The sequence below is a fragment of the Pleurodeles waltl genome, chromosome 2_2 (genome assembly GCF_031143425.1).
Source record: "Pleurodeles waltl isolate 20211129_DDA chromosome 2_2, aPleWal1.hap1.20221129, whole genome shotgun sequence".
Lineage (NCBI taxonomy): Eukaryota > Metazoa > Chordata > Amphibia > Caudata > Salamandridae > Pleurodeles > Pleurodeles waltl.
This window is the reverse complement of record NC_090439.1, coordinates 853,541,615-853,564,990: the sequence shown is the minus strand read 5'-3', so window position 1 is coordinate 853,564,990 and position 23,376 is coordinate 853,541,615. Positions and strand designations below refer to the sequence as shown.

Here is a 23,376-nt window from a genome sequence, read left to right as displayed (position 1 = left end):
ATTCCTGCCCTCTCCCTGTCACGCAGCACAGCAAGATATCTTGCTGCATTGTGTTGCATGAAAAAATTGTAAACATGGCCCTAAATCAGTAGAGAGGAAATTACGACTGAATGTGCCTCCCATCATAAAGACAGTCTTGGCTGTGCGGGGTGCCTTGCTTAAGTGAATTAAATGGGATGAAAAACAACAGGAGAGACTCCCTGTGTTGCGGTGACAAACTCTCTCAGGTTCCTGCCCTGGAGGGGTTTTGGGCGTGTGATTTCTTAATTATATAATCACTGGGGAATATACACCAAAAATGGTAACTTGGAATCTTTTGAAGACCTGTAATATGAATTTGGCCTAGAATCAACCCAATTCTTTAGATACCTACAGCTGCATCATGAACTCAGGCCATAGCTGTCGGAAACTATAGACTTGCCTAAATATAACCCCCTGGAGGCCAAACGAAATAATTTGCATCTTCGGGAGTGTTGTTGGGTTTCTCAAATATATAAAACATTGGTCATCAGTTGTCCTGAAACTGAAATGGGAAAACAACTTGGGTGAGCTGGATGACTTTAAATGGACACTGGCGCTTATGTCTGTGCTTACGTCTGCAGTATTGGCACGATTCTGCCTCATTTAATTTAAATACGTATATTGTATATACTTGTCCCCCCTCGATTATGGCAGATGAATAGAAGAGCTAGCCCAAACTGTGTCATATGTAACACAGTAGAGGGTAACTTCCTGCATACTATGCAGAGTTATGGAGAGATTTTCCCCTTTTGGCATGGTATACAAGATGCATTGGGAGCACCTCTGAGCAGACTGATTGAATTAACTTCCAGGATGACACAATTGAATATAGTGGACGATTAAAGTGTGGAAAAAGTACTGCTGTAGTTAGGTCATGTCAATGATAAAAGGCACATTACTCAGCAGTGGTGGCAGTCCACTCTCCCATCTGGAGCCAGTGGAGAGTGAGTACGGATCCGTGTTGCACACTGGAAAAACCTGTATGTGAGGCACATGGATGCCCTGAGAAGTATGTGGGAGTAGAGACAATATCCATGTAAAGTGTACTGGAATATGCTTTGCCAGTTGACTAAGGACCCAGGAATACAGTGAGAGAGATATGCGAATTATGATTACTGATGCATAAGAACTGTGTGGAGCTGGGAGAGAGGGTCTTGGTCCTGCATGAGCACAATGTTTTAAAAGTTTTATTGTATCTTATATTAAAAATGCCAATAAAACGGTGTTTAAAAATTTGAAAAAACAATAGAAGTGTGCTCTGAAGGATAAAGGATGTTAGATGTACGCCTAACTGTCTTTGTTATATTATCTATTGGTGAGTCTTGGTGAAGATACATCTGGTCTGTTTACCTGTGTTGGGCTGGCCATGCATCCCAGGACGTGCAGACTCAGAAGTGTCCTGAGACTGAACTTCTATCAAGTAAGAGCCTTTTTTCTCTCGATCGAAAGAAGACTTAGTAGAGAGGACTCCTGTCTCTGCGTCAATGCTGAAGTATTGGTAATCTCCACTGGCATCTTTGAGAAGGACATAGTGCACCTGAAAGTACAGAACCATCATTTTGAGACAAAAAGCCTTTTTCCGCACCAGGAGGAACGTTTTACAGCATAGTCCATTTAACATGTATGCATTATAAATAACATGCTGCAATAACCTCATTTCACAATTTGCCATCTTTCTATAAATTAATATTCAGGCCCTGATTTATACTTTTTTTGCACCGCATTAATGTCATTTTGTGATGCAAAAACGGCACAAACGTACAAAATACAAATGTGATGCAAAAGCGGTGCAAACTTACAAAATCCAATTGTATTTTGTAAGCTAGCGCCACTTTTGCGTCAATAAATGACAGTAATGCGGCGCAAAAAAGTATAAATCAGGGCCTCAGTGTTCCTTGGTCTAGATGATCTTCAATAGCTTGAGTCTCTTGGGATATATTTACCATCTCATACAAAGTCCCTTTCTTCATGTTACATGAAAAAACAGCCAAACTTTCTCTGCTGCTGCCCCAGGGCTAACTACACACATACAATGATGGCAGAAAATGATCACGGGGCAAAGATGCTCATTTATCTACATATTGTACACACTCTTCTTGTAGGGCCCTTCAGAAGTTGGAATTAAGCAAACAAAATTTGTGAAGGTATGCAGAATTTAATTGCTCCCTGGGAGCAGATGTCGACCTTGTACAAATGTGACATGACTGGAGCAAATTGTTAAACCTGTCAGTGTTACAGTCTGTACTACATCTGTGATGGAAATTGCACCATAAGGGCATCGACTTCCATTATAGTGTGGAAATACAGAAAAAAACTACCTTCTTAACACTTGTGCACTGAGTCTGAGGTAGAGGATGACCTCAGGTAATATACTCCCAACCACTTAATCAGTCGTATATGGATATTTGCAACCTGGGTGTTCCGTACTTGTTATTCTTTCCTTCCCACTGTTCTTTTCTCTAGTCGGCCCTTTCCCTATGCAATATACCAAATGACACATATCTTCTTCTTTCTTCTTTCCCTGATGTAACAAGACACGATCTCCGGTCCTTGGCTGCCCTTCCTGCTCACAAACACGTCTGCTCAGAAACCAGTGTGATCCTCATGCTTAGGTCACTACAAGGGTTCATTATACGGTTGTTAAAAGTGTACACTGCACCCATTCCGAATGTGCTGTCAGAGTTCCATCTGAATGAGACGGTCATTCTTCTAAATTTCTTCCTATTTCCTAAACCATTTCTAATGAGATGAGCCTGCAAAACCTGGACATTAAATGGCCCTTGTGTTTTATCTGGAATGAATTGGGTATCAGTATTCAGGGCACTGTTAACTTTGGTAGGCCAAATGTCCTCTAGGATCACCACTGCCAGATAGATAGCACTCTGGATCATCTAATAATACAGTATGCATGGGTCTGAAACTGTATCTCTTGTAAGACCACGCTCTATTATGGCTTAAGCGGTGTTGGCAGCATTCTCCTGGTAATGGTCTTTCAGAGATATATTCTGAGCAGCTATGTGGTCCACTGTGCAGTGAAGGCTTCCTCCAAGAGCACTGCTTAATTTGGCCCAGAAATTCTGCAAAACTTGTTTGATCAGGCCATGTGGCCTTCTTTTCCCTTCTCCCTTCCTTGTTCTCGCTTGCTGTGGAATCTATCCACACACTGAAAATAAGAAAGAACCAGGCCAAGAGGAAGTGAGAAAGTTACCTTTATGGTGACTCTGTTACTCTTCATTCAATCAACTTTATAGAGTGATGCAAATCTCCTGTGAGGGTCTCGAGGGGCTGAAGCTGTATGCTGCTGCATAGAGGAATGATCATTCGAACAGGTCTTTAGTTCTCTTCTGAATCGCTGGAGTGACGGTGCGGTCCTGAGATGCAGAGGGAGGTTGTTCCAAGCCCTGTCTGTCAGGTGCGAGAAGGAGCGTCCTACGCGGTTGGCTTGGCAGATTCGTGGTGTGTCTGAGAGAGTCGGGAAGCTGATTGGAGGTGTCTGGTCAGTTGGTGGATGGTCAGGCGTTTGTTGATATATGCTGGTCCTTTATTGTGCAGGGCCTTGTAGGCGTGGGTCAGCATCTTCATCTCCTCAACTCTTCGTCTGTTCCTCAGTTTCTGTGCCCTCAAGTCAATAGCAATAACCACCTGTCATCACTCAGAAATCACACACTGATTGCTCCTCTGTTAATTTGAAAGGAAACTGTCAAGGGCACGGGTGCACACAGTAATTGGGTGTAACGCACACAAAGTACCATGTTCAAAGCTGTGTATTTTAAACAGCTTTGCACATCATACTGTTTAAACAATTTAAACAGTTGTTTCCATTCCTACCAATAGATCCCAGGGATACTCACACCTTAGTAATGAATAAAGTAACTATTTCCTTTCCTTCTCTGGCTGAATGTTTCCACTTTGATGTTTGAACACCTCTTTGAAGAGGTCTCCCATTATCATTTCAGTGGCACACTTACTTAGTTAAAGAAAGTGGAAACCAGTTCTTTAATTAAGGAATTATGGCCCTCATTACAACCTTGGAAGGTTGTACCGCCAGTCGGCCGCCCATGCGGCCGGAAACCCACCGGTCAAATGTGGACATCCCCGCTGGGCCAGCGGGGATGCCTGCCGTAACATTGCAGCCGGCTCCTAATGGAGCCGGCGGCAATGTGGCGGTTCGGCGGGTGGAGCAGCACCCGTCGCGCTTTTCACTGTCTGCCAGGCAGACAGTGAAAATCGCGACAGGGTTGTGCCTGGGGGCCCCTGCACTGCCCATGCTAAGTGCATGGGCAGTGCAGGGGCCCCCAGGGGACCCGCGACTCCCCTTCCCGCCAGCCTTTCCATGGCGGTCTCTACCGCCATGGACAGGCTGGCGGGAAGGGGAGTCAAAATCCCCAGAGCAGCGTTGCAAGCAGCACTGCCAGGGCGGATTCAAACCGCCAGGACAACCATGGCAGAAAACCACCAGTCCCGGCGGTGTGACCGCGGCACTACCGCCGTGGTCAAAATATGACGATTTGTACCGCCAGCCTGTTGGCGGTACGATTGCCACTTCAAACCTGGCGGTCTTTGACCGCCAGGGTTCTAATGAGGGTCTATATGCTTCATGGTGCAGACAACGTGCTATAAAAAGCATTTGTTAAAAATATTTTACATCTGCTTTTGAGCAGCGCATCAAATAACCATGGACAAATCACACAGTAGTTTACCAGTATCTGTTCAGCACCAATAATGTAAGAAACAAGAAATAGAGCAACAATACCCTCCCCCAAAGTAGACACAGACACTCAGGCCCTGATTTATACTTTTTTTTGCAGCGCATTTGCATTACTTTTTTTCACAAAAGTGGCGTAAACTTACAAAATATAATTGTATTTTGTAAGTTTGCCCCGCTTTTGTGTCAAAAAATGAGATAATGCAGCTCAAAAAAGTATAAATCAGGGTCTCAGTCTTCAAGACAAATACAATTGCAAGTATTATCAGAGTCCACCATCTTGCATCCCATTACATAAGTCCAAATGTACCTCCACATTCGCCCATTTCAGTGTATCGTAGTAGTCTGTAGCTTCCCATCAATCAACACATCCAGTGAATGAAACTGGATCTAATCCCCCCAAATCTTATTAAATTACTGGGGGCAACCTCTGGTGGCATATGTAACCTTCTCCACCATCATAAATACATCCTTTCCTATTCTCTGGTCATCTAGTGTTGAACACACCTCAGATCCCCATAGGTGGTCAACATCCCTCTTAGCCACTACTAATCCAAGGCCAAAAAATAGGATCTTGTCACAGAGCAAATATATACCATTAAGGAAACCTAGAAGAATAAATTTGGGGTCCAGTAGGATCTGTTCTGACAATACCTCCCTAAGCTTCTCCACAATCTTCACCCAGTATTTCTGGATCCCTGGACACAGCCAGATCATATGAAGAAAGGAACCAGTTGCCCCCGGCATCTCAAAGAGTTTGGCATGTAATCTTTGTCTATTATAATACTACCCTATGGAGGATCTTAAATTGGATCAATCAGAGTCTGGACCTAATCACCACTTCTCATGGAACATCAGTGCTGCCTCCCAATCAACACCTTCCATGTCCCCCAGGTCTTCCACCCATCGGTTGGCAGTCAAAAAAGACTGCCAGGCATGTTGTTATTGATGGTCTTATATGTCATGGACACCGCCCCCTACCTAACTCCCCCATTAATAGTCTGCGTTCTAATGGGGTATAATCTGGGATTCCCTCCCCTGGAAGGCCCTCCGCTCTCTATGCATGGCATACCACTGCATCTTACTTAATGCATACTCCTTTTGGAGAAATGTAAAGTGCATTATACCTCCACCATCCATCAAGTCTCCTACTTTAGAGATTCCAATGCAATCCCAGGCCTCAAAGTCCACCAGTTTACTGAGCTCCGGCAACCAGTGGCCCTTCCACAGGGAAGTCTCCCTCGTGGGCCAGCGGTGCCATCCTAGAAGAGTTTAAACATAGCCCAAGCAATCAGGGATATGCTGTCTAATGATTTCCCCTCTCACTGTGAACTCTCCAGTCTAAATGTGGAGTGGTCCAGTGGGGCAAACATTCAATCATTGACATTGATAAGATGGGCTGCACAAAAGTACACTTCTGGATCTGAAAGGGATTGTCCCTCTTTGTATTTGTTAAGCTGCAGCGTTTTGAGAGCAATTCTAGGGTGGTTTCCCTCCCACAAAAAGAGGTGCATGTCCCTCGCTATAGTAGAGGAAATCTCTTTGGGTATTCGGTAATACGTGTTTTGCAGGACATACAACAGCTTCGGAGGGAGATCATTTTAAACATGGTTGCACACCCATCAACATAAGTGGAAGACCCCTCCATCATTCCAAGTCAGCCCAGCATGCTCTCATCACCCTCCACAAGTTGCAAGCATGGCAAAGGTCCGCTTTGTGCATCATATATATACACCAAGGAATTGAAATCCCTCTTGCGATCATTGAAGCCATCTGGGCAAAAGAGTGCATCTCCATCACCCCCTGTGGGGTATAAAGGATGGATTTATTCCAGTTAATCTGGTAACAGGAGCAGCTCCCATAGTCCTCAAATAAGTGAAAGAGTCGAGGAAGGGATGCTAGGGGTTCTGTTACATAAAAAAGTATTTCGTCCGCGTACAGGGAGATCCGACCTCTTCCACATCCCCTCCCTCAGCTTAAAGCCAATTATTTCAAGTGGGTACAAACCACGCATGCCAGGTACTCAATAGTGAGAGCAAAAACCAAAAGGGACAGGGGACAGCCCTATCGAGTGCTCCTTTCAATTGGGAACTCAGACGGGAGGGTCCCATTGACCCTAACTGTCACTTCGGGGTTTCGATATAACTGTCACACCCACTTCCTACATTGAGGGCCAAACCCAAACCTCACTAGTGTGCATTCCAAGAAGGGTCAATGCACTGCATATAATGCCTTCCCATCATCGAGAGCCAGTAATACGTCTGGATCCGGGCATTTCAGTGTTTCACTCAACCAGTTGTGCGGAAGCCATAGATTGTATCACGTTAAGCGCCGCAGTATAAGACCAGATTGATCTCTGAGTGTCAGGGAAGTGATGGTGCATTGGAGACAGGTAGCCAATACTGTGGCTAAGATTTTCACTTCCACGTTCAAGAGAAAAATTGGTCTATAGGAGGCACAGAGCTCTTGAGGTCTACCTTCCTGTTGGACTTTTGCTTATGCAGGGTCATCCTGAATCTTTTTGCCTCCTGCCTCCTATTTTTTTCTGACCTGTCGCTGTTGGCTTTTGAACTCTGAGCACTTTCCCACTGCTAACCAGTGCTAAAGTGCATATGCTCTCCGTGTAAATTGTATGTAATTGGTTTATCCATGATTGGCCTAGTTGATTTACTAGTAAGTCCCTAGTAAGGTGCACTAGAGATGCCAGGGCCTGTAAATCAAATGCTACTAGTGGGTCTGCAGCACTGGTTGTGCCATCCACATAAGTAGCTCTGTAATCATGTCTCAGACCTGCCACTGCTGTGTCTGTGTGTGTATTTTTACACTGTAAATTCGACTTGGCAAGTGTACCCACTTGCCAGGCCTAAACCTTCCCTTTTCTTACATGTAAAGCACCCCTAAGGTAGGCCCTAGGTAGGCCCAAGGGCAGGGTGCAGTGTATGGATAAGGTAGGACATATAGTAATGTGGTTTATATGTCCTAACAGTGAAATACTGCCAATTTCGTTTTTCACTGTTGCAAGGCCTGTCTCTCTCATAGGATAATATGGGGGCTACCTTTAAATATGATTAAAGTGTAGATTCCCCTAGAGAGTAGATGGACATGTGGAGTTTGGGGTCCCTGAACACACAATTAAAAAATACATCTTTTAGTAAAGTTGATTTTAAGATTGTGCGTTTGAAAATGCCACTTTTAGAAAGTGAGCATTTTCTTGCTTAAACCATTCTGTGACTCTGCCTTGTTTGTGGATTCCCTGTCTGGGTCAGTTTGACAGTTGGGTTATTTTTCACCTCGCACTAGACAGTGACACAAAGGGGGCTGGGGTGTAACCTGCATTTCCTGATTAGCCATCTCTGCTAGGAGGGAGGGGTGGAGTGGTCACTCTCATCTGAAAGGACTTTGCCTGCCTCTGACAATGCCGGCTCCAACCCCCTGCTGTGTGTCTGAGGCCTTGCCTGGGCATGGCAGTATTTCACAAGTAGGTGTGAGTCCCCTTTGAAGAAAGGTGACTTCAAAGACTAAAATGGGTATAAGAAGGGCACCCAAATCTACAGACTTTAGAAACACTTCTGGAACCAAGAGGAACCTCTGCCTGGAGAAGAGCTGATAGCTGAGGAAGAAGTGCTGCCCTTCCTGTGACTGTGCTTTGTGGAGCTTTCCTGCAGTGCTGCTTCTGCCAGAGTAAGAGGGCAAAGACTGGACTTTGTGTGCCTTCCATCTTGTGAAGAAATCTCCAAGGGCTTGAGTTAGAGCTTGCCTCCTGTTGTTTGAAGTCTCAGGGACAGCAAAGACTTCTCTCTGCCAGCACCTGGAGTCTCTGGAGAGACTCCTGCCCCGACAAGTGGTGCCCTATCCAGTCCCTGGGCCCTTGAAAGGAAAGCTGGTGGAAACCCAAGGAAATCGACTTCGGACGACTCCAGACCGACGCCGCTGCTGAATCCGGTAACGCCGCCTGCACCTGACGCCGTGACCTTCGCTGGAACGCGACGCTCTTCGCAGGCCCGATGCCGCAGCAGCCCCGCTGAAGTCCGCGACTCCGTGGAAGTCGCCGCACCACGTCGTGACTGACGCCGCTCGAAGTGCACGGATTCAACGTTTCGCACAGACGCCGCGATTCCCGACTTTGCGCATCGGCTTGTTTTCACTCTTCACCAAAGGTACTGTACTTGGGGGTCTACACGACTCCGTGTCCTTCGCCGCTGGTGTCGGCTTGTTGGGAACGACTCCATCACGACGCCGGGTTAACATCTCATTGAAGCATTTTTGTTTCTAAGCGGTATTTTTGAGTTTAATCTTTAAAAATTCATAACTAGACTTGTGTATGTCGGAATTTTGTCGTTTTGGTCTTGTTTTGTTTAGATAAATATTTCCTATTTTTCTAAACTGGTGTTGTGTCATTTTGTAGTGTTTTCATTAAGTTACTGTGTGTGTTGGTACAAATACTTTACACCTAGCGCTCTGAAGTTAAGCCTACTGCTCTGCCAAGCTACCAAGGGGGTAAGCAGGGGTTAGCTGAGGGCGATTCTCTTTTACCCTGACTAGAGTGAGGGTCCTTGCTTGAACAGGGGGTAACCTGACTGTCAACCAAAGACCCCATTTCTAACACTTCCTTATGAATAACAACTATGACGGCCCTTCTCAGATTGGGGGGAGGGCCCCTTGTTGCTGTGCCTCTAAGAACTTGTTCAGAATATAGGGTGCCAGAGTTGTTTAAATACAGGGTTCTCTGCAGAGTTGTTTAAACGCTAAAAATCTTAGAGTTCTTATGTCGAACTTCCCCTAACTTGTGCACTTCTGCCAGGATCACATCTTGGTCCTGAAAATTCAAGAACCGAGCAGTCACCGGCCTCGGGGTGACCCCTGGCGGAGGCCCACTCCGCAAAGTCTGGCGGGCGTACTCAATCACAAAACAGGAAGACAACTTGTTAGGTGGCATAATACAACATATCCAGGCATTCAGAGAGTGGAGCATGTCCATGCCCTCAATTCCTTCTGGGAACCCCACAAATCTCAAGTTGTTTCTATGGGCACAGTTCTCGGCGTACTCCAGACGCCACAAGATGACCTGGTCTCCGTCATCTTGTAGCACAGGTCACAAACCTATCTTCTAGATCAGATATTCAGCTGATGTGATCCTCTCCACTACATTTCAGAGGTCCTGTTGCAAGAGGGAGTCCTCCGATCGTACTTCCACTACTCGCCCCACCAGGACCTCCCTGGAGTACTGTATCACCAGGAGGAGGGCGGCATTATCAGGTATTGCCGGGTGGTCCGGTATTGGCAGGGGTGGTCACCACTTTGGTGTAGCAGTTCATTTTCCCTTGACAAGGGGGTTCAGGTTCCTTGTCTCTTGCATTGCGTTCTAGCAGCCACCTCTCCCCATCTGACCACAGCCAATCTTGCTGGGGCCAATACTCAGGCTGGATGCCCCCCGGAGACCTGAGGGGATGGCCCCTGGTGACCTGAGGGGGGGCATCCAATGGAGGGGCAGTCAAAGGTGTTCCCAGCAAGTGGCACCCTCCAGATCAGGTAGCACAGTCTCCTTGTAGGTCTCCCATGTGGGGCCACGATAGACAGCATTCAGACCCCTATCAATTGGGGCATCTGAGTAGGCTCACCATGACTCAAGACCCCCACGGAGTCAGGAAGGCCCTGGGGAGGATGGGAAGCCTCGGGGGCAACATCTGAGTGTCGCAGTCTCAGTTCTGTGCCCACAGGGGGGACGCACCCGGCAAGACCTTGCCAGCAACGTATGGCCCCCGTTCGCCCAGCCTTGTCCCAGGACATATCATAGGCCTTCACGCGATCACCATTTTATGGCCACTGAACATCAGGTCCTCTCTTGAAGCCCTCTGCTGCACAGGTGCGAAGCAGTGTTCCATTTCAGATAGGCCCCGTATGAGCCTGTAGCAGCTACAACAAAAAGGAGGGATCTCCCTCGTCCACAGGCACACAGGACCCTCCTTGTCCTATAGAATATATGAGGGGGGGGAAGAGGATGAAGGAGTGTGGGGCACTTCAGGGGTGAACCAACACCTCCGGCGCAATATTGCCAGGGTGCCCGAGGCCTCTCAAGAGCACACCCAGTCCCAAGGGCAGCAGTTGTGCCTCCCATACCCCAACCTGCAGCACAAGTCCTGTGGGGCACTCTCGCCCAAGCAGCTGCTCCTCCTCAGCACCCAGGCCAGGCACCGTTCCTCAGGGTTTCCCGCCGCCCCAGCAGGTGACACGAGCAGCGACTCTGCCTTGGCAGAAAGAGCCAGTGGGGCCTCTACGCAACCTGCACCAGTCTCACCATGGAAGCCTCTGCTTTGCAAGTTGGTATCAGTAACCTCCAGAAAGGAAGGGTGAACTGCAGACCAGCAGGAGCTACCCAGTAGAAGGCTGCAACAAGTGGTCTGGCCCAGCCGCAGCATGTCCTCTCAGGCAATGGCGGTTCTCAGGCGGTGAACTCGGTCAAAAGCTTGGTGGCCACTTCAGGACTGCCCTCAACAGACAGTAGGGATAAATCAACTGGCACACACCATGGGTTAGAGAGGATATTTTCAGGATATTAGTGCAGGCCTGTGCGGCGCTCCCTCAGAAAGCGTCCGACTCCACTGCTATCTTGGCTCCTCCTCTATAAAAAGCGTTTAAGTAGATGAATTAAAAGATATTTAATCATTCTCAAAGATTAGTGCTATCTCAATTCAGGAAAATGATGATAATCTGAAATATAAATGAACTTGATAATATATAGTATCATCTGCCTTTGTTTATTTCCTTCTTCATGTTTGTTTTTCCTTTATGATCTTCCTGCCTCTATTGAGTGCCAAGGTTAGGTCAGTGGTAGAAGTGTTGCTAGGTAACTAGAGCAAAAGAACCTAACTCAGAAAACATCCACTATGAACAGGGACATTTTAAAGATTTTGGGGGCCCTTGACCAAACGTATTATGGGGACACTTGTTCGGAACAGCTTTGAATTTATGATCCAAGTTCAGCTCTTTTATGCACTCTTTGGCCAGGTCACTAAAAGTGCACAGGCACACTCGTTCAAATTCTAAATGTGCTTACATCTAATATTGAGGGATAGTGATAGTTTTTTCAACACTAATATTACCGTAAATAATCTTTGTGGCACCATCCTATTTCTCATAAGTGAGGTCCTGTTCTGATCTAAAAGAAACTTTTTTATGGATATTGCATGAAACATAGTCACACGTTTCTTTGCAAAATGTGTGTAATAGACACAAATCACCCACAATAAAATTAATTAAAGGAAAACGGTATTTAAAACAATCTCTTTAAGAACTAGTCAAGGTCATCAGGGTAGTACTCTGCAGAACAGAGCTGGCTTTATCAGTCGGACCCGTGAAAAGTTGGGGCCATGGGCCAGAGCCCACTTTACCCATGCCTTAAAACATATCTGATTATGAAGAACGTTATTTGGTTTTCCCGCGACACAACCAGCATATGCTTAGTGCTGACTTCTGAGTGTAACCTGCAGGTCACAAATTCGAATCCTGGTCTGGCTAACTGAGCCTTTCATCACTGTGATATCAGTACATTTCGTACAATTAAATCAGATAACAGCAAGGCCTGTAATGCACAATTCTTTGAAATAACATAGACTGCATCAGTAAGTGTTATACATAAGGAAAAAATATTGTGATCATATTTATTTGTACTTGTCTTGTATCTCACCTCTCCCCAAATACTGATGAGGATCCGTTTACCAGCACAAAATGTGTCTTTCCAGATTCAAACCACATACTGTGCTTACCCTTTGCTTTGCCTCTGTTTAGTCACTATACAGCCAGACCCTCCAGCCTGGAGCTTGTAGTTCAGCAATAGCATGGCTGTTATACAAGGTTGTATGATGGAACCACGCATGCCGGAACAACGCATGCCTTCGGAACCACACGCTTGTTTTCATGCATACCTTTACCATACATGCCTTTATAACGAATGTCGTTGTAAAAGCATGCCTAGTAAAGGCATATGTGAAAATTCATGCAAAACGGCATGCGTGCTTCTGTCACACAACCCCAACCGGCCCCTAGGCCCAAAACTACCCCCACCCCTAATACCTAACCTACCCCAACCCCCACCCACCGTGAGCCCTACAACAAATACTATCCTAACACCCCACCCTGCCCTATAAAGTATGCTGACCCTCCACCCCTGCCACATCAAACTAAACTACCCCAGCACCCCCCACCCGCCCTGAGCCCCAAAAAAAAGAAATACCCCAATCCACCATCCCTAAAAAGTAAACCACCCCGACCCCCCGCCCGCCTCGAGCCCTAAAAAAACCTACCCTGGCCCCCCACCCCGCCCCTAAAAAGTAAAGTAAACTACTCCGACCCTCCACCCACCTTGAGTCCTGAAAAAAAAAAGACCTTACCCCACCCCTAAAAACTGAACTACCCTGACACCCCCCACCCACCCTAAGCCCTAAAACCTTTCCCCTCTAATAAGTAAACTACCCCGACCCCCTCAACCACCCTAAGCCCTGAAAAAAAACTATCCCTACCCCCTCTACTCCATCCCATAAAACTAAATTACCCCCAACCCTCCACCTACCCTGAGCCCTAAGAAAAAATATCCCAAACCCCCACCCCTGCCCCTAAAAACTAAAGTACCCCAAGACCCCCCCACCCTAAGCCCTAAATCCACCACCAATGCTAAATACTACCCACCCTCTCGATCCTTCCTCCTCTTCTTTCCTCCCTCCTCCCGTTCTTCCTTAAACCTTCCCCACCCCTTTAAAAATAAACTACCCCACCCTAAGCCCTAAATAAAATAAATCACCCAACCCCCCCAACCCTCCCCTAAAAAACTATACCAACCCCTCACCCTAACTTCTTAAAAAAAATACCCAAAACCCCCGCCCCTTGAAAAAATAGCCCAGCCCCAAGCCCCCACCTACCCCAATCCACCGACAACATACCTGCCCCGGCCGCACCTACCTCATTGCGACTCAGAAAAAGCCATGCGTTGTTCAGGCAAACGTGGTTGCGCGTGCGTGGGAAACGTCTGCGTCCTTAAGGATGTGTTGTTAAGAATGTTTCCCATTATACAAACATCCAAATGAAAAACAAGACAAACTCAATAACTGATGCCTAAAAGCGAACATGGCAACTAGAAAATAGAAACAAACCTCGCCATGCAGACCAGAGTCCAAGTCAGTGGCTAACACCTGGGCCACTGGAGTGCCGATCTCCGCCCCTTCAGGCACAGTGACTTCATAGGTGGAGGAAGTAAAGAATGGAACATTGTCGTTCACATCTGCAAAGACAGAGCACATGAGCACAGTCACACAGGGAAATGTCACAAAACAAGAATACCAAAAAATACCAGGACACATGGTGTTCGTTCTTGTAAAAAGTTTGCAGTGGTCACAAGTCCACCTGTTCATATTAACAGATGTAGGAAATGAATAACAGCAGAAATATAAGGTCCCTTCTCTGCCACCAACCTGTTTTCAAGGGAATAGCATCAGGGGGTTCTTGGGGTGTTACACCCCCCATAATAAATGTGTTATCTAACAATTAGTTGGGTACAACTGCTTTCTGTCGGGTATGGTGAAGTGTCTGTTGGATTTCACCAGGGATTTGTACTTACACACACAGACAAAAATAAACACACATTCACCGTCTTGGTTTTGGAAGGTCTTAATAATATTGCTTATTTAGCAAAATATTGTTTTTAAATACCCCTACCAGGTGCACTCCTCTCCCTCACATATATTTTAATATTATATGTCAGCGTGACTGTTGGGAAATCTGAAGATCAACCCCCCCCTCCACCACCCTCCTAATTTTACTAACCCCGTGCATGTTTTCTATGGTTTTTGAATATCTTTCATCAAATGCTGTTGAGATACATGTGGGATATTAAATCCCTGAACCATTCAGTCTTTATGTGAAGTTTGATTTCGATCCTGGGATTGCCTTATCTCGGGGATGAACATGTGACCTTTTCACAATATATTCTAGGCTTCACACAATGTGTATTTCTGGTCCAAAGTTGTAGTTAAGACAAAAACTAGGCACTTTGAAAGTTCCCTCATACTGGGTATACTGTATTGCTTTACTGTCTGTAAATTAAAGTGGTTTGAGGATCCATCTGAGTCAGAGGGAGTCCACACTACCTCGAGTAATTTAAAAAGGTGCACTGGAGCGCTTATCTTCTGGTCCTTTCTTGATGGTTCTGGTTTTTGATAACTGGAGAATAAAGAAGATGCGCATCACCTCCCACCCTCCCAGGGACGGCTCTGCTCCTTAGGACAACCCTCTCCTCAAACATGGAGCATCTCACTTAAAACAGCTTTGGAACCTGATAGATTCTAAAAAAAATGCATGACCCACTTTAGCACGGAGCGCGACAACGCCCGGAAGACAGTCCTCCTGCTGACGAAACATCTGAACCCTAAATGTGATTCTGGAAATGTCGTGTCAGGCAAGATCTCACTAGACTTTCACCAGTGCACCTTGTGAATACGGACATTAACTGCAATAACATTCATACTTTCATCACTTTTTGAACAAATCATATTTTTGCATCTGGTGCTGTCCTGTCCTGGATGGATTCCTTTTATCTTTATCTGTGAATTATGCAACTTTCAGAACAACTCTGTTACAATTCAGAGGAACAACTCATACCACTGTATCCGTTTTACGCAACCAACTCTGGTGCACACATTTTAATCCACAGGCAGCATGGTGTTTTGCCGCTGAGGTGCTCCGTTCCGTATCTCCTAGCGACAAAGCAATATCCAAGACCACTTACTGCAATCTACTGGATCTTGAGGCCATCTCTGGTGGTGCAGTGAAGCCGCTGACAACAACGCCCCTGAAGCAACCTGGCCGGCAATGGTGCACTGCACTCCCAGTCCATGTTACTGGTTTGTTGGTGGCTGCCATTTATTGAATTTATGTGTGAAGCAGGTGTCTGAACAAAGTCATACAATGTGTGGTTCACTGGGCCGTTTTCTTTTCGTGGTTCAGATCGAGCTGTGCCACCCGGTGCATTTAGCATTTAAGGCTAATTCTCACCTTGTCAATGCCACAGGATGGATGGCAGCGACTAAGGCAATGAGGCATTGTTTGTGGGCGACTTACTGGTAGTTTGGGTCACATCTCACCCTCTTTGGGACCCTTCTCTCTGGCACCACATTACTCTATCGTTTTCACGATCTCTTTTCAGAGCTTAAGCTGATCAGTAGGGGAGACAGCTCTCCTTTATAGATCTAGGACCCAGATTTAAAAGAATCTGGCGCATCGGTACTTATGCACCAGATTTCTTGCGCCCCCCCCCCCCCCACTGCCACCTAACGACACCATGGTGCATGCTAGGCCAATAGCGTCAAAAATGTTTATGCTATTGTGGCACTTTTCTACACTAGCGTCAAAAATGTTGACGCTAGTGCCGCAAAGTGCAAAGAGGCCCATTTACTTCAATGGGTGCGTCCTTTTAACGCCTGCTTTTGGCAGGGGTTAAAAATGATGCCAAAAATGGCGTAATGAAACCTTGTAGATTTCTTTGTGCCATGTTTGCGGGCCTTCTAACACTGGAATGCCTTCCTTCTATACATTATGCCTGGCACAGTCATAATGTGGCGCAAGGGATCGCAAAGTGGCACAATGCATACATTGCACCACATTGTAAATGTGGCACAGCAGTTTTGCCTCATTGAGCCACATTAGCATAAAAAAACAAGCATTTGCAAATGCAATGGGTCTAGCATTTGTTCGACTTAAAGCTATTAGCATTGTAAAGTCCTAACCGGACTTTTCTTGCCATATACATTGAAAATGAAAAGTAATACAGTTTTACATAAGCAAGACGATTTAAAGCGCCACGCCATGAGCGTGAAGGAGCACACAAAAGGAAACAGAAGTTTGCTCGCAGTCAAACGTACCGGCAGCTATGTAATTATCCATGTAACAGGGTCGATGTCATGCAAAGCGCTTGACTACTGCCCAGTGAGATTGCTGTAGTCCAGAAGCCATGCAGAAAACATGGAGCCTCGTATGTTTTCAGTAGTTTACTGATGTGCTGGAGGAGGGCTAAACACCGGAAAAAGCATGACCTATGCATGCCTTTCACAAATGAAATCAAGCGAATTTTAAAAGGCCAGCCCACAAACCAACGAAAGTGATAGGCATGACATGGGTGTGGTTAAAAGCCCACAGAGAGATTACAACAGGGGCCAGAGCGCTTGTGCGCGACCCTAAAAAACGACTCTAATGTGGTGAAGGTGGAGCTAGGGCCTTGTAAATCTGGCCCTAAGTAGCTAGTAACAGGCTTTCAGAGCAGTGATCATGTATTGGCTTGCACATTCTCCCTGCTCCAGGACTGAAAGCTGCTTGGCTACCCCCTTTTCTTTGATTTTTACGCAGTTTCTGTAATCAACTGTGGCTAACATAAACTCATTTGCGGCAGATTTTAGTGTATCAGAGGTTTGCGTTTCCCTCAGGTCTACCATTGCTGAAACATGACAAGCACTAAAGACAATATTTCGTTATCTGCAAAACGTGTATGTTTGCAGATCATTTGTTATTAAGGTGAACCCAGATCAAACAGAACACGAAAAGTATAAATGATTAAACAATTCTTTCAGGTGCGCAATATTTGCACAATACACTTCAAATATTTACCCACCAACTAAAATAATTTTACTTTACATGGGAACTACTGCTTGTGCTGTACACCCAGAACGCGCCACTCCTTGTGGCACATTACTATGTAGTAAACATGATCGCTACATGGAGGAGCGCACCAAGCACCGTTGTAAAGTGCTGCTCCGCCTTCCTGAAAGGATGAGCCCTTCACTTGTAGTCAATATCACAACCAACTCTGATGAGTTTCAGAATACCTCACAAACTAGTGCTCCTGCCAATACCCTTGAAATATACATGGAACCCTTGAGGAAGATAAATGCAGATCAGATGTGAGTCTGAGACTAAGCGGAACATGTGAAGGTGAACTTTGCCATATACCACCGTAAGGATTAATGCAGACCTGCATTCACCAAGCAAGCTCACAGCCGGAAAAGTGCACGCAAAGTACATGCGGATCCCAAGAACAGAAGAGGCAAATGAGAAATGCCATTGATGCTGGCGAGTGAAGTTACGATCATAGCTGTGCACGCCCCAAAGCCAGAACATGAGGTTGCATATTCCTCAAGACATCACATTGTGAACTACCCTAAACAGGAACTCAATGTGGCTCTCGAACAGAAACGTTTTCATAAGTGGGGAAGTCCAAACATAGATGTGTTTGTCGCAAGGAAAAACAAAAATGGCAATGTTAGACATTCGTGTACCCACAGAAGTTGTTCAGATGTGGACATGCCGCACAAGGCATTAGCATAAGCGTTTCCATATATTCCACTTCCACAGCAACTGATCAGGATGGTGACACTGATGGTTCCTGTCTGGGCACGACAGATTTGTTTTGACAACTAGTGGAACTGTCCATAGCAGCACCCAAGAAACATCAGAAATATCACAAAGTATTGACTATCAATCAGGGGACAAGCAGGCACACGTTAACCTTAAGTAGATGAAGAGAATGCAGAATATACGGGATCTTTATTTAAGATACCAGTAATGAGGGCTTTCTTGCATGGGTAGAGCATGCTGTAATTCTACAACTCCAGCATGGAATGTTATCGTATCTGCATATGAAACGTACAATTAAACTTCCAGTTTTCTACAAGGAGACACAAATACAGCTAAAACATGAATGCAAACTTCAATTGTAAACATATGTTAATATATTATCTAGAAAGAACGAACACGTTCAGGCAACAAAGTAGTACTATGTCTCCTTTCAATTTACAAAAAAGGGGATTCCTGTCGCCCTGGTAGACTGTCCAATGCATTCAGCTCTGTCCAAAGAAGTAGGAAGGACTTGCAAGTAAGACCTAAGGTTCATTCCTCACTTGCTTGAGGAGCTGTTGTCACATGCACAGTAAGTGCTCTACTCAAGACATTCCTAGAGAAGCAACCTGACGTAATGCACATACATTCACAAAATATTGCTGTCTCGATAGTCACAAGAATCTATAGGCAGGGCAAGTGATATGTAAGCAGGACATGCAGAACTAAAGCCTTAATTTAGGACTCCTACAGCTGTTAACCCACCACCTAACTAAGGCTGCTACTTGAGAATCGATGTACCGCATATAATAGAATTATGCGGTAAAACAAAACAGGTGCATTCCCAGTAGACTATGCAAGGTGCTCATGCAGTGTGTTACTGCCATGTGCAGCGAGTGAATGGAGAATCGGTATGGCTCATCTGAGGCAATCCTGCCACTTCTGAATCAATCCCTTAATACTTGGTGTAAAGCTACACATCACCAAATACTTCTTCAACAGACATTCCAAAAATGATGCTAAGTTGGGATATCCTTTCTCTCCTCCCTCTTTACAGTCCTCTTACAAAGCACGAGCACTTTTGAGAACTTTACTACAAACTTCACTATTTGGTTCCTTTGCTTCTGTTGGATTTAGAACAGGGTGTGATACTCAGTTTTGGGTAAAATCATTTTCCTGTGTGTGAATATGCCACCACTGATTCGGACTTGACTACCTTTGTGATTACACGATCTGAAATGCTTCCTACTCCACTGTATGTCTGTCAGTGTTAATGTGCATCTGTGGGTTTTTATAAAGTCCGAATCTAGCACGGGGCAATGGATCATTGTACGAGCCGGTGACCAGGATTACAATTGAGATCCAAGTGTTGAGGGCGAGGGTGTGTTTATACAACCGCATCCATGTCACCAACACTACATCAGTTCATACATCATGAAGGACTGAAGGATAAAAGAGTTGCAAGAACGCGGAGGCGGTTGCTTCAGGAAGCTGCACATAATGACTGCTCTCGGTTAAGTTCAAGAACAAAACTTTGGAAATACAATTAATTACTGTTGTGGAACTTATTATTATTAATTACAACAAGGAGAGGGAGGAGACATTTTTAAGGTGTTGGGATGAAATGTTCTTAGCAGAGGTGAGGCTTCGGTTCTTTTCTGAATTGGGGAATGTTGGTGCAGATCTGATCATTACGGGATCTTGTTCCAGATCATGGGTGAGTAAATGGAGTAGGCTTATTTCTTGTTTTATCTTTCTTATATCTCTTCATCACCAGTCTGGTGGTGTCCTGACTGTGTGTATATCTTGATCAGCCAAACCTGGTTAGTTTTTTCGGCCTGAAATGCCATTCATGGTGTCCTTGCAAGTGATGCACCTAGTTTGAAGTTAATGCGTACATGCAGGGAGAGCCTTTAGGGTTTCATTAGGGTAGAGGCACTGTGGTCAAATCTCTTCTGGTCCTTGATGAATCATGTTGGGCATTTAGGACAACTTTCAAGGGGTCAGTGTGGTGTTTGGGAGACAATGGATGAGGGAGTCCCTTCCAAGGACAGCTGGTACTAAGCCTTGTCTTCTTAGCAATGTAATCCTTGAAGATGAGATGGGTGTCCAACATGAATCATAATGACCTAGCGCTAATTGATTTTGGAGTTTGAAGCCATCCAGGTTCATGCCAGTAAGTAAAGTTTGGACTAGTTGTTGGTGAGTAGGAGAAATTCAGTGTTGGTAGTTTTATTTTCAGGGAGCTGATAGACATCAGATCTGAATGAATGTAGTAGCTTTGGCTTGCAGTTTATACATACTGTGCTTTCCACCAGCTGGTTACATCTTTAATATTCCATAGAACATTCCATCATTCTACTGTGCGGTGTTCGAAATATTGGGATTCTAAAAGTGTCAGTTGGCTCTTCAGTGAGTGGTTTGCCAGTTGACTGCAGTGTGACCTCCTAATAAAAACAATACCAAACTTGGAGTCCTTCCCATAATTTCCACAATGAACTGGGGGCAATGTCCCAGTCGCTGAATGTCGAGCACCGAAAAGACCCCATCTCAAACAGTGTATTAAGGTATAGAAAACCACAGGCTGGAAAAATCAGAAACTTCAATGTCAATAGTTCATCCCTGTCCCAAGCCAGGTTCTTAACTGTGATCCAAGCCCTAGTCCTGTCTATGATGTCAAAGGGAGGAGGGGGTTGCTGCTCCAAATCAACTGTATCCCAATTAAGAGCTCCTCAACCCCACAACTAATCTGATTGTTGCTGGAAGGAAGTACTCTCAATACGAATTCTGGAGGAAGTACCGACACGACGGCTGCTGTGAAGAAGGCAATGCAAAACTGCTGTGTATTGTTTACAAATGTATCATCCTAGCCATTTGAACCTGCAGAGTCAACAAAAGTGTGCAGCGGTAGCAACATCACTTCACTCACAATGGCACTGCATCACATTTGTGACACGATGCAGCAAGAAAGAAAAACAGACAGGAATCGTCCACTTTGTAAGTGTTACAACAGTTGAAGATATACACAGCGGCATCTTAACTCAAGACCCAAGTCTCACAAAGGTTCTCTCCCCTCCCGAAGCATCCCTCCTTAAATCCCTCCACTGTGGCCACATCTACCTCGACAACCCCCCTCTACAGGTATGGACGAAGTATAAAATACTATGTAATGCACACAAAGAACACTGGTGTCATGGATGGAGCGCATGTCATTATATGTGACTATACTGTTAACCCTGGGGATGTACTCCAAACCATCTGTAAGCCACAGTTACTCCTCTTGAAGTAAGTGCAAAACCAGCCTAAAATCCATGCTTAGTCCAATAACTAATGAGATTAATGTGGATACATTTATTGTCATTATATTGCTAACGCTAGCATAAGCCCAGCGCTTTGGTATCAACCCAGAGCTGCGATCCATGCTTCAGCCAAAGTCCGAAATAAAGTACCATTTATTAGATGTATTTGTGCTTTCTATTTATGATACATTTGATAAATTCCTCCCTTGAGTGTTAGTCATAGAGAAAATAATGCATTTTTCTTTAAAACAAGCACCGTATGTACTGTGTTTTACACAGAAACATGGAACATGATTGGATGAATTTGAAGCTTTAGGTTTGCCTACCAATGTACCTGCATGATTTAGGATTCTATATGTTAAACGATAAAGTGGTACAATATTCCTCAAGTGAAGACAAAAGAGGAAGGACCTCAGTATATATACTTAAATATTATGAGATATTCTGGCTTTGCTTACCTGTTATATTAATGTAGACGGTGGTGAATGATGCTAGTGGAACAGAGGCAACATTCTGCGCCCTCACTCTTAGAGTGAAGAATTTGGTTGTCTCAAAGTCAAGAGGCTCGGCCACAAGGATAGAGGCGGATCCATCGGCTCTGTTGGGCTTCAGGTAGAAACGCACTGGCATGTTGGTCTCAGGAATCTGTCCCTCTTCCAAGTTATAGGTGACTCTTGGATCACCAAGCGGTGAGATAGCCTTGATAATCTAGGGTCAAAAATGTAACCACATCTAATTAAATGTTCATTACTATCAATAACAGCATTGTACCTTTTGGAATCCTTCACTTCAAACATGATTTTATTGTAAACCAAATTAGTACAGAGTAGTCTGCCTGCAGGAAAAGTGTTTTGATGTTCTGATTGCGGTAGATTGAATACAGGATTTGTAGGTACATAGCCTCGCCTCACCACTCACTACATATACAGGGAGATAAGTCAATTTAGGTGCCTCTAGAAAGATGATGTGCATAATGATAGGCTCTTATATCAAAGACTGGGGGGCATATTTATACCTGGTTTGCGCTGAATTAGCGTCATTTTTGTTTACGCTACTTCAGTGCAAACTTAACTCCATATTTATACTTTGGTGCTAGACACGTCTAGTGCCAAATTAATGGAGTAAAAGTCATTTATTGGACGTGGAAACCTACCGTGCATCAATGAGATGCAGTGTATGCGTTCCCTGCCAAAAAATGACGATATGACCTTAGCACCATATTTATCCCCCCATGCTAAAATCAAGCACGGGGATAGGGGCCTTAAATAATGGAGGAGCTAAGCTTGCTTAGTGCCATTATTTAAATCCTGGGTATGGGCAGACGTTAGGGGACCTGTGGGCATGTTTCCATGGTCAGAAACCATGGAAAGAGCCCACAGGTGCCCTTCCCTGGCCCCAGGGACACCCCCATCCAGCCCCACCCACACCAGAGGGACATCGCAGGATGGAGGACCCATCCCAGGTAGGTCCCGGTAAGTATATATATATATATATATTTTTAATTCCCTATCAGGGGCCCTAACCTGGGGCCCCCTGCATGGCACTGGCCCCAATGGCCATGCCCAGGGAGCTATATCCCACGTCCATCTCCTGCTGTTGGTTTGGGCCAAATCATTTGCTTATGGGTGAATGGTTACTTGGGGGAGCATTCCTCAGTGAGCCAACATCAAGCACACTGGAGGACTTGGGAACTGCCAAACATAGGATGCTTGCTGGGTGGACTTATAATAATAGCTAAAGCATGCAATAGGAAGGTTCTGATTGGCTGGCCAGCCTCCCAATATTCCAATCTGATTAATATTATGTGCTTTATTCAGCTCTGAGTGTGTATCCCACAAAACCTCCCTGGGAATCCTCTGTATAGCTACTGTCAGAGGGTCCAGCACTGTAAAATTATACTTGGTTCTTGGCTTAAGATTTCGTTAGACTGTGTTTGGCTTCCGTTCTGCAGCAAATACTCTTGAGATGTAGGACAACACT

General features: G+C 45.2%; 1 protein-coding gene across 2 annotated transcripts in view; it reads right to left on the bottom strand.

The window, feature by feature from the left end:
- The window catches only part of LOC138282681 (neural-cadherin-like), a 380,719-nt gene that overhangs the window by 151,774 nt on the left and 205,569 nt on the right, over positions 1–23,376 (bottom strand). For both annotated transcript variants that reach the window (XM_069220493.1, XM_069220494.1), the window contains exons 13-15: positions 21,855–22,104; positions 13,870–13,997; positions 1,372–1,558 (exon numbers count right to left, since the gene is read on the bottom strand). In XM_069220493.1, coding sequence (XP_069076594.1) covers positions 1,372–1,558; positions 13,870–13,997; positions 21,855–22,104 — 565 coding nt within the window. The remainder of the gene's footprint in view (positions 1–1,371; positions 1,559–13,869; positions 13,998–21,854; positions 22,105–23,376) is intronic.